Below are 12223 nucleotides of genomic sequence, written 5' to 3'. Positions count from 1 at the left end.
ATTACCATTGGAAATAACTGTCACTGGATTTACAGGCAATTGGATTTCATGAAGAGGTTCGGTGTGACTGTTGGGAATGAGGTCTCAAGCACAATATAGAGCAGAGATAGTTTTGTCATCCAAGACTGTACTGACAGTAGAAATTCAGATATTTAATATATAAAGAGTTTATTATTTCAGAAATTAATATTTTCAAATAACTAATTTTAATCAGATTTTCTGCAGTTTCACATGCCTTTCTATATTGGCTGATGTTCTCAAGAGACAAATAAGACCAAACTGTGAGGAATAGCGTATGCAAGTTACCTGAATACAGTGAATTCAACAAACACTCGCACTATTTATGCTGGCTTGCAGGCGTAAAGCCCCAAACACAGAACATGTTCAGGTTGTCACTGCAGCTTTATTAGCGCAACACTTAACTCAAATAAATCAGGGTCAATTAACCATCTGTGCCTTGCATGGGAACTTTGAATCCACAAAGCATTATATTGTATCAGCTTTATAGATTTTTTTTTTTTTGCATAAAACACTTAATGTGTTCCACAATTAATGTAAAAATCTCTCACGGATGTCACTGCTGCTCATTTGTCTCCTGCTCTACCATTGCCAGCTGTGGGACTTAATTAGCATAATATTCAAAACCAGCGCTCTCGTCCTGCTATGATTGGTTTGCTTATGAATATGGAAAAAGGTTGAGAGAAAAAGCAAAGTTGTGGCCTTAATTGACATGTATGTATGTATGTATGACCTGCAGCTGATCCCCTTTCACACAGACATGCAGCTCTTTTGGCTGCCTGAGTGTGTAAGGCCAAAAGGTTAAGACCTGCCAATGCACGTTATTCATTTATTCATCTCATCAATTGGTTCCTATCTGGTGCAATTGCTAATTTATCATCATAAATGCTCTCGTGTCAGGAGAATCGATGGTGTTAGTAAATAGGAACAATGATTTTTATTTAAATGTTCTCTCTTCTCCTTCAGAATCTCGTACTGCACAGCAGATAAAACTCAGGATAAGGTCTTCGCATATGTCTCTCAGAGTCAGTTCAATGAGACCCTGGAGTGCCATGCATTTCTCTGCCAAAAGAAGAAGATCGTAAGTGTGCATCACTTGTGATTTTGTTGCGTATACCTGTGTTTGTCTGGGTTTAGCTTGATGTACAGTAAGGAATACATGCTTCTTGGACTGTAGCAGGTCTTGAGGTCAGTTTGTTTGAGGACTGAGTCTATATGTAACTCACCTGGGGAAGCGAGTGGCATAAATGTAGATGGTGTATGGCTCCATCTTGTGGCAGGACACCTCACAACTCATCAATCTGTATTTAGAGAAATAGTTTATCGAAAAAAGATGTCAAAGCATTTTCTTGAGCACCAAATGGAATCGCAACTATTCCATATGTTTTATATTTTCACTATGAATGTTTCATCCTAAATGTGTTATTCTTCCCCTGTTCTTTTGTCTTCAGGCTCAGGCTGTGACATTAACGGTGGCCCAGGCCTTTAAAGTGGCCCTCGATCTGTGGGAGATTGCTCAGGAAGGTAAGTTCACTGAACAGGAAGAAGGCCACATTGAGACAGTTCATTGAACTGTTTTAAAAAACATATGAGTAAGGAAAGGCTCTTCTCCATCCAATCTGTGACTAATCTAACTAAGTTTAACAATCAAAAGAACTGAGGGCCACCTAAAAAACCCAGAAATGAGTCAGCATGTTTGCCCTTCCGGTTCCCTCATCTGGTTAGATGCCTGAAATAAGATATGTGGTAAACACAAGAGATTTTAAGTTTTGTTCTACATTATAAAATACGTCAGTAAATACCCCTCTTTTGAATTGTGAAGCTTTTACATGTTTTAAAAAAAATATGGTTGCTAAGAAGTGGCTCAATGAGACTACAAAACATCATCACGCCGGCTAATCCGCCTCCACAGCCTCGTTGTGTAAACTCGTGTTCATGTCGTAGTTTGTTGATTTGTATTCATGCTTCAAAAAAGTGGTGATCATAAGATTATCATCAGCTTTATCAAAACGTCTGAGTGTCATCAAATACCAACACATTTCAAACATCCCATAGTTTTCTTCAGGTTTAGTTTTGACAAACATTTTTTTTTTTTTCTGTCTTCAGACAAAAACAAAAAAGCCAGGACCTGCTGTTCTTGTGCCGCAAGCAAAGGGCAGACACAGACAACAGACACTCAGTGTGTCCCTGCAGGTAAGTTCCTTTGATTTTGTCCTCATCCACAGTGCATTCCTGCACATCACATTAAGCTCAACGGCAGTTATTTAAATATGGATTTATTTGTAAAAGGCTCAATTGTTGAACTGGACACTGTATTTGCCAGATGTGTAAACACATTAGATGACTGCAGTATAATACAGGCAAAGCTTCACTCACAAGAAACACTTGGCTCTGACCAGATTGCTAGCGCTAACAGCTAATTATCCACACTGAGCTAACTGGGAGGTGTGCTTCTTGTAGTGATGGAGTTACACCCTGGAATAATTCAGGTGTTGTATTTCTAGGAAGATGAGGATAAAGATTGTGTTATTTCAACCTACTGTATAAACCTGCTGAGAGATGCAACTGCCTGTCACCGACAAGATTACTATAACCTGAGTAGTTTAGTAAAAATTACAACTGTAATATATTGCAGTCGCTAAAACGAGACAGTAAGTAGATGCAGATTTAGAGTGAGTAAAGAACAGATTCCTCCAGACTTGAGGCTTTCCATAATCCTCACAAACCGTTTCCAGTGAACACGATTAAGTAAATGCTTCTGTAGACACTGGCGTAATGACTTTGAAATGATCTTTCTAGTGCAGTTTGGTACACAACAATGAGCTTGGTTTTTTCGCCCCAAACTGCATGAGATTAGCATAAATTGGGCATTTCTGTGAAGGAGAGACTCATGGGTACCCAAACAATCCATTTTCATTCACTCCTTCATTCATCCCTTAGGGTCAAGGCGACATTTTCGAAAATCGACATGCCAGTTTTTTCCATCGCCAAAATTGAATGTTATTTAGCAAGCCGCTAACGGTACGGTAGCAATCAATTCCTTAGGTTTTTCAGTTCCATATACATACTTAGCATCTTCTAGCTACATATTAAACTGAGCCGGAAGACGGCATGCTCACAGTTTAACTGCCGTCAATCACTTCTCACTTGGGAGAAATCGCCTAATTTTACGCCACTCATTTAGTCATTTGGGGGGGGCTGGAGATTTTTAAGTACTATCCAATAGCCGTGACATTTATAGGTCAAAATGTTTTCCACTGCTCAGAGGGGTCACAGGGTCTGCTAAATGAGACATAATCATCCATTCAGTTTGTTGTGAGATAAGGGCTGGCTTTCCCAGCTGCTTTCAATTAAAATTAGTAGTGGACCGAGGACAGAGAGAAAATGTGATGTGAAAGCCTCAAGGACTTTTGGAGTAACTCGGCACAGAGAGTCGTATGAAAGTTTTAGAGGTTAATTCAATTCTGCCTGTTGCAGAGAGAGCTGTGAGTGCCACAGGCAGGAGTTGATGTTTCACTTCGATACTGCAGACTGGGAGATTTAAAGAGACAGAAAATACTGACAACTCCCTCCTTCTCGCTTCTCTGTCGTCCGTCTGTATGTGTCCCGTCCTTTTCCGTTTTTCTGTCCCCCTCTGTCTCACCTCCCGTGTCCCTGTCAACCTCTCGTCCACACCTGCCACCTCCCTCAGATCCAGAGGCATGCAAGCCTGTTGCGTTGGAGGAGAAGCTGCGGAGGCCCTTCTTCTCCTCTTTACTCAGCTCGCCCTCGCCTCGCAGTAACCCCACTCGGAGGCGACCAATCAAACACGACTCTTGGGTAGGTCACACCATCTGCCTCCAACCTGCCGATTGGGCCAAAAATAATGGTTAAAGTGGTTTTATGCTATGGTGACAGATAGGGATGCACCTATCAAACTTCTTCTCTCCTGATACCGAATTCCTGATACCTGAAACTCAGGGTACCGATCCTATACGAGTGTCTTACTCCCAAAGTTTAAATATGTACACCTCACTCCATAGTATAAGGATCCTTTTTTATGCACGCTAACATGAGCAGTGTGTCTATTGGCAAACAAAATATTGAAAAAATAAACCTCTACATATCATGATTGTCGGGCATTTTCCTTGCCTTCTGAATTCAATTTTGAGATAAATTTCTAAGAGTCAGCTGACTTGAAGAGATGGCAGAAGCCGCTGCAAAGTGTTGTCCATGCAGTTTGAAAAGGCCGAGTCAGTTTGCAACCTTTAGTTGAATATACTAAACCTTACTATATTTTTTTCATTTTCAATTCAAAATTCAACAATTTTGCCCCCTTTATTGTGTTTTGTGGGGGAAATGCCCAACATTAGAAACTGTTTCTGACACTGATGTCTGTATAATTGGAGCAGTTACATGTAGTTGTTGTAAAACTTTTTTTTATGTTTATGCTGCAGAGGCTCACCATCAGTCACCATCCTGGTGTTCACTTACAGATTCGTAACACTAGGTGGCACTATATGCATTAGAATATCTCACCTACTGGCTGATCTTCTAAATCCGTCTGTGTTCATTGTTGCATATTTTCCCTTTATGGGATTTTTCTCTCATCGGTAGAATTGAGTCAGATTTCATCTTTACTCCTCTCCTACTGTTGTGTTGTTTATAATCCATGTTTGCTTTACATCGAGTTCATTTGTTTATTATTTTCAGTGTAAATTTGACAGAATATTTATTTAATGATATTCATTAGTATCTCATAAATTAAAACAATGCAAGGTGATATAAATTGTCTGGATCACTTGCTTTCCCAAACGTTGTGCAGAGAATGTAGAGCAACAAAGTATCCACGTCCATATGTTTCCAGACTTATATTAGTCATGCAATATTGCCATTCAGTCAGTGATTGGAACAAAAAGCTGCGTTGTGCAGCATTTGATTCTTTAGCTCATAAAGTAATTTGTGTGTCACATGGATACAATACGTTATGACAAACAGCTGACTCAGTGAAGAGCCACAGGAGCAGCAGGATTGTTATTTAAAGTAATTTACGTGTGTATTGATTTATATTGTTCATGTCCCAACAGGACGTGGAGGATGGCCTCGATGATGCGTTCTCAAGGTAACCTTTGCATATGACTACTGCTGAACACTGGGGATTCATTCTTTTATTTAGGAAAGGAGATGGGATTGTTCACTCTCACAAAATACTTAAATGTTTCCCCCTTGAAAACCAAATTTATGAATTTTATGTTGACTCCAGTTCGAAACAGAAATGCAGTAGATCCCCATTTGAATGCTGTCAAGCAATTTTGACAGTTGCACTGAGAGTGATGGTCAGCTGTCAGTAATCCTTCTGACTCTTTTAGATAAGAAAAACTGGATTTGACAGATTGACTGACACAAATATTTATTGAAATTCACAGACACAGACAGGAATATGCAATAGTCTCCTTTTCTTAGGTAACTCTATGTTAAAAGATGACGTGTCACCCACGGCAATGAGCTGATGTAGAAAGGATGCACATACTAATTGTGTGGTAACTTCATTCGGTGTCCTAAAACGTATTTGTTCGGGTCATCATTGACTGGTGAGGTGTTGGCAAATGATGACAGAGTTTAGAGTTTTAGTAAGTGTAAAGTTTAGTGAAGGTGGAGCTGTTATACTACATGTTCATCTGCAGGTTTAAAAAAAAAAAAATCTATTAAGTAATACTTTTACAAGACACTTGTACAGCCTTTTTTTTGTAATTTAAATTAGACCTATTTACATTTATAATGTTCTCAGATATATTGTAATCTCGTATATATGTTCTGCAGATGTCTGTTTGAACTATTGTATTCTATGAAATGGGAAACAGTTGACCAAAATACTTTATTTTCTAACATTTCACTGGTGTAAACAAACGCACACTGGCCTTGTAGTCTCAGTGCAAGATGGCGTTCAGGCACACATTAACGCCAGCTGGCGATATAAAACTATATTAAACCATTGGAATAGGAGACTAATAATGACCTCATCGGCTTTCCGTGTGCCGATTGATCGCGGAATGTGCTGTGGTGGCAAAGACGTTACCAGCGGAAGCACTGAAGCACATATTCATTTTGAAAGTGCCATGACAGATTGTGTAATTTCATCACTCTGTCAGTCAGTGACGGACTTTCACATTTATCGGGCCGGTTCCTGCTTTGCTGCAGTCCAGGCGAAAAACAGACCTTTCCCTGTTCACTATGCTGATTACCATACAGTGCCACTACATCGGCGTAATGCTGCTGCCTTCACAAAAGACGTCAATCCACCAAGTTAGAAAATAGTGTTTTCAATGAAGACAGCAGGCAGAGTTTTGTGGAGAGCTGGAGGTGGGAAAAACCCCTGTGTTACCATTAGAAAAGTCAAAACTTAACATAGATAATGACTTTAGTTACTGTTATAACTACCGTCTGCAGAAAGACTAAAATGTGAAATGGGAGTCACACGGGTAAAACTTGATTTGCGTAATAAAAATCCTGCTTCTGAGACATACAAAGACACAAAACATGATATATATTAACACTTACAACATCATGCACTTGCTCCCTCTGACATACTCTTTGATAATGTGCCTCCACGCACGACAAACTGTTAGGCCAAACAGTCCAGTGAGTGTCGGCAGCTCTCTGCATGGCTTTTCATTTCCTCCCATTACCAGCCGATATGTGTGTGTGTGTGTATGTGTCCTGCAGTGCTGTTTTGTTCATCCATAAAGAGAGAAAAGCAGCCCGGTGGTGCTTTGACACATTAAAGAGACCACAACTCATTAAGTCATGTTGCCTGTGGCCAATATCTGTTTGTTGTGTTGGAGCATGCAACGCTTTGGTCCAAGCAAATGGGTAAATGTGTGGCCGGGTGTGAAGGGAAGTCATTCCTGAGGCGGTCCTGAGCAGGGATGAGGAAATGCTGACCTCAAGTGTGGATTCCGAATGGAGGAAGGTGTGACACTTCGATTTAGATTTGACCATCCTACAGGAAATCCTGAAGGATTGTGGGAATGATAGACATCCTCCCCCTGCAGAGGTCAGCAAGGATGTCAGGCTCTGCTGTGGCGGAGCACGAATGGTGGATAAGATCTGCCCTGATCTGTGAAAGACTCTGGATCACCTTCAGTTGTCATGGCTGTCACGCCTCCTCAGTGTGATGTGTGACTTTGGGAGTGACTTTAGATCAGCAGAAGGAGGGTTGTGGTATCTGCTCCTTTACGAAATGTTCAGGGATCACACTTTTAAATACTGCTCCAGCCAATGGCCAAACATTAGATGTTGCTCTGGTTACAAAGAAGCATGCCAACGTTTTACACACTAAAAGATTCAAGACATTGTCATTGCCTATCTTGTCTACATTTTGTTCCCACAGCTGTGAATGGTTTGGTTCTCAACTGCGCTTTGTGTAGCTTTTAACATAAAACCTTCCAATAGTAAAATTAAAGTCATTTTTTTGAAATCTTTTTAGGTTTTGTTTTTGTAAGCGATCTCTCCTGTACATAAACCCCTCACCATCAGGCCTCTTGAGCTAATGTCCTGCTTAGCCTCTTTAAGAAAGATAGCGTTGGGGGCCAGTTGGTGCTTCACTTTAAACCACTTTATTTGTATGTAGCAGCACATCCTCCAGGGGTCACTAGCAATGCTATACAGTCTTCTAACTTGTTAAACCACTTCCACCACTTTTAATTAACTGTGTAAGCACAGGTCAGGGTTGGGGACTGTGAAAAAATCGAATTGTAAGAATATAGTTCTTCAAGTATATTCAACTGTTGACATGAACTTCCGTTCGGTTTACATTACAGTCATTTAGCAGACGCTTTTATCCAAAGCGACTTACAATTCAGAGTCTATCACATTTCTACACCGTAGGCACAGCTACGGGAGCAAATTTGGGGTTAAGTGTCTTGCTCAAGGACACATCGACATGCGACTAGCGGAGCCGGAGCCGGGGTTCGAACCGTCGACCCTCTGATTGAAAGACGGCCCTGCTATCCACTTAGCCACAATCGCCCCCACAAACAATCGGTTTATTTAATAATTCAATTTCCATTTAAGATGTCTTCATTCATCGGCGACCTTGGAGTTAACCCTAATTTGCGGCTTTGGAATGAGTCGATTGAATTATTAAATCTCATCTAAATGTGATGAGTTATTACAATTTAATGTCATTTTATGATTCTTGACTGTTGTTTTTTTATTTCATAAGAGACATTCTGTTTTAACATATTTAAGCCTCTCATATTTAGTCACGTAGTCATGATTTCCTCTTTCTTCTATCTGACATGCAGCAACATGGAAGTAGAGGAGATGGACACCGGTAAGTGATGTGACTCGCATGTTATTTGCATGCTTGATGTTGCATGTTGCATGAGGCCTTACAATTATAATACTACTAAGTTCCAGACTGTCCAGAAATAAGCAAATCATCTAAATGAAGTGGTCGTCTTTGGTGGACCTTTTTGTGATGAGCTGACATGCCTCAAGGACCCCCTTCATGAGGGAAACTTCTGGCATCTGCACATCTGTGATTCCACACTGTACTGTACAAAGCCACATTCAAGTTATTTATAAGCTATTTTTTGTCATTCCACATCCTATCCTTTCTTCTCTCTCCGTTTTTAAGCTTAGCATATCCTGTGAACCCCTTTGGATGAATACATACAGTATTTCCTGCCTTTGACCTCTGTAGCAATATTACCTTTTCTCTCTTCCTGTCTCCGTCAGACTGGCCGAGTCCTGCTCCGAACCCGTCTCTAACAATGCAGCTCTGAGTCCCGGCGAGATCTGTTGTCTATTTGCAACAATGAGTTTGAATAACACACGCCGAAATAGCTGCCCCAACTTAAGAGCGCCACAGAAAAAAAAGAAGGGAATCAAAACACAAAAAAAAAGGTAAACGTCACTTGAGCCGACAGCAAAGCGCATCACGCTTCCCCGGTGCACGACCTGAATAGGTGAGGCTCTGCTTGATTTTCTGTGGCTGCTGCGGAGAAGACGGAATGGATGCCCTGATAATATAAACTGCCATGCCTGACAGTCGATACTCCACTCGGTGTAAACAGCCATCCTACGCCATATTCCTTCTCTCACCAACTGCCAGACGAAAAGGCCGTGCACACGATGTACAACACGGCACTGCAAGACGTGCACGAATTACGTGTTTCTACTCAAAGAAGTTCCACAGAAGATTCTCCGTCTTTTAATCTGAACTTGTAAAAAAACACTGTCACTTCCACTTAGATGAGTGGAATTCAGATGCATCAAGCAGTTTAGAGATGTGTGTACATAAAAGGCTGTCGCCTCCTTTCTGAAAACGTGAAAGCTCTGATCTCGTCGCTTGCTGAACAAAAGTAACAGCTGCCAGTCTCAGCCGTCACTGGAGGAAGTCCAGTGTTCAGAGAGATCATCAGCAAAGCTGGTACACATCTTCAGTCATGATATTTTATGAATTACGCGTTCATCTTTCAGCTTGTTTGTGCTTTGATTCAAGCAGTTCTTTGAATAATGAAACGGCATGCGATAAAGTCATGACATATGGGCAAACTATACCCGTATGTCATCTTTTTATTGTTTGGAACATAAATGTGTTTTAAGGTAAACGCATCTTAATCTGTTTTAAAAAAAACTTTGAATCCACCAAAACACACACAAAGACAACCATACTATTGCGAGAGATGTGGATTATAAATGAGCAGAATTGATATTCCATTGTATTCCCGTGTGCTTGCTTGCTTTGTGTTAACAATGTCAGTAGATTGTTTGCAATGTAAAGAAAACACAGCACAACAGCAGACAGGCTGTCTATATGAATATGGCTTATGTAACCAAAATACAATGACTAATTTACATGCTGCCGTCTCCTCAGTCAGTCAGCTGCCACTGTACATAAAGATGATGTTACTGTTAAAGAATAGCGATGATGTAAGGTTAAGAGGACGAGTGTATGGCGAGGCCAAATTATTAAGAGTAAAGCAACATATTTCCTTACTCTGTATTTTTTCAATGTCAAAGCTGTGTAATTTATGTATGCATATGGTATCATTATAAAAGAAGTAGGATGAATACATTCAGGGCTTCACAAAGGTTGTTTTTAATGTGTATATTCCTGTATGTTTTTCATTAGGTTGGACAATTTGTACAAAATATAATCATACGTGGTTTTTTTTATCACTGCAGGAATTGCTTTATTTTTTCAATATAGCCATCAGTCACCCATGTACAGTATTCAATTATTCAAAGTCCTGTTCTCAATTGAGTAATCACCTGTTGCACCGATCGACACAGTTCACATGTTCCTCTCTTAACCGCAGTCTGTGCCACAAAACACGTCCTTCCTCCCAGATCCTATTATATGTGAATTACTGCTTATTTTTAGATGACTCTCGGATGACGTTCGCTGTCGGGAGGGTATTATATCTTTTCCCCAGTCTGTCTGAAGTGGTCCTCTCTGTATTCATGGCATCATGACTGAGGCGGAGGTAGCGGCGGGGGCTCAGTGTCGTTGTCATGACACCCGCTGCAGAATAATTGGATGGCTTTATCAGGTTACGCCATGAAGCTTAATTGCATTGTTTCCTTCCTGACTGGCTGAAATAGCGTCTCCATAGCATCTTTGAAAGTCAGCTCTTTGCGGTTTTGGGTGTCGTAAATAGCCTCCAGCTCGTCTATGGAAGACCTATCGACCCGTGTATCGACTGTTCAGCAGAGTGCAACGTCGTCATTTTTGCCTTACCTTTCTCATCTTTCCTCGCGGATAGAAATTATTTTTGCACATTTTCTCACGTTTTTCCGCTCCATCATTGACTGATGCCTGTGTGGATGCTTCAGTATCTGCTGATTCAGTGCTATTGAGTGCTATTTGGAGATGGACTGCTGTCCAGGAGCTCTCGGGCTCAATAATGGTTTTCAATAACGACAACCAACCAACAGAGTTTTGAAGCACATTTCCGAAAAAGGAGAAAAGCTGGAGTCGCTTCTGCCACAAGCTGCATTATTCTCCCGTGCAGAGACCTATAAGGTTCCCTGTTAGATATTACACTTGGATGTAGTCTTCACCCAGACTTTGACCCTTTTAAAATAGATTTTCAAGGAAAAACATCAGTGTGAGCCCTCTGGGTTCATATGTAGAACTGATCAATCACCGTATACATTGTGTCATGGCGTGAATTGATCTGCTGGACTGAAGAGTTTTCTTTCATGTCTTCAGTATTCTGAGCACAGCACACTTTGACACACAGCAGATCTTGAATGGATGTGGTTCTTTGGCTCAGCCGAGAATTGTCCATGCGGGAGAGGGGGGTGAACAGACCGACCTGCTCCTGGAGGTATAACATGCCAATTTGAGTATACAGTGCACTGAATACAAATCAGACCGTGAAGGTTTTGGGGCCAGAGAACATTTGAGGCTTTCAGAAATTCCAGATATTCTTGCCCAAATTAACCACTGATGTGTTTACAGTGTCGGTTTACTTTTCAAAGAAGGTGCTTATTTTCTATCTATGCAATTAGTGGGGTTTTCAACAGTGTTGTGTTATTATAATAAAAGTAATTTGTCTATAAATCACAAGTTGTCCTAAACTGTTAAAAAAAAAAAAAAAAAAAAGTGTACAGAATTTGGAAACTGTTATGGTTTGTTACATATGCATAATAAAATACTTTGTACAAATATTGAATTGCAGTCAACTGTGATTTTTCAAGTCTAGAATACCATTTGAAGAAACCGGTCTTTTGTTAAAAAGCTTCTTCTCTCATTCACAGTATAGTTGCAAAGATACTCTGGGCTTCAGCAATGCCAGACAATATCATAGCGAAGTGTAGCAAATCAATTTGATTCCATAATTACTCTATAATTTGATCAATAATGAGTTTCAACTACTCGGCTTGAAAAAGAACCAACTAAAGCATCACAGCTCACTGTGCAGACGAGCACTCTCTTTATCGCCATCGTTGATCTGTCCAGAACGTTTTAGTTTAAACATAGTTTGAATCCATACTGTTTTTCTCTCAAACACTTCACAGCAGCTCACTGTGGTTGATCCAATTTTAGGGATCGAGCTGTATTCTTAACGTGTAATTGCGTTTTTGATTAGGAACGTTGTAGTTTAAAGGCCAGGTGAAATGTCCTATTTGTACTGCAGCAGACGGCCTTGTCTCGTAACTTCTGCTTCATTGCTTGATGACTGCCGTCTGCACAATACATTTACCCAAG

General features: G+C 40.5%; 1 protein-coding gene across 2 annotated transcripts in view; it reads left to right on the top strand.

The window, feature by feature from the left end:
- Positions 1 to 8919, top strand: part of LOC142942188 (low density lipoprotein receptor adapter protein 1) — a 32005-nt gene extending 23086 nt beyond the window's left edge. For both annotated transcript variants that reach the window (XM_076084414.1, XM_076084416.1), the window contains exons 4-10: positions 985 to 1099; positions 1470 to 1542; positions 2125 to 2211; positions 3710 to 3837; positions 5085 to 5119; positions 8304 to 8332; positions 8740 to 8919. In XM_076084414.1, the coding sequence (XP_075940529.1) occupies positions 985 to 1099; positions 1470 to 1542; positions 2125 to 2211; positions 3710 to 3837; positions 5085 to 5119; positions 8304 to 8332; positions 8740 to 8786 (514 nt within the window). In that variant the 3' untranslated portion in view covers positions 8787 to 8919. The remainder of the gene's footprint in view (positions 1 to 984; positions 1100 to 1469; positions 1543 to 2124; positions 2212 to 3709; positions 3838 to 5084; positions 5120 to 8303; positions 8333 to 8739) is intronic.
- The last annotated feature ends 3304 nt before the right edge of the window (positions 8920 to 12223 follow it).

Source organism: Anarhichas minor, unplaced genomic scaffold (genome assembly GCF_050575085.1).
Source record: "Anarhichas minor isolate MPS153535 unplaced genomic scaffold, ASM5057508v1 ptg000136l, whole genome shotgun sequence".
Taxonomy (NCBI): Eukaryota; Metazoa; Chordata; class Actinopteri; order Perciformes; family Anarhichadidae; genus Anarhichas; species Anarhichas minor.
The sequence above is the reverse complement of the archived record's forward strand: the minus strand, read 5'-3'. Positions and strand labels throughout refer to the sequence as shown.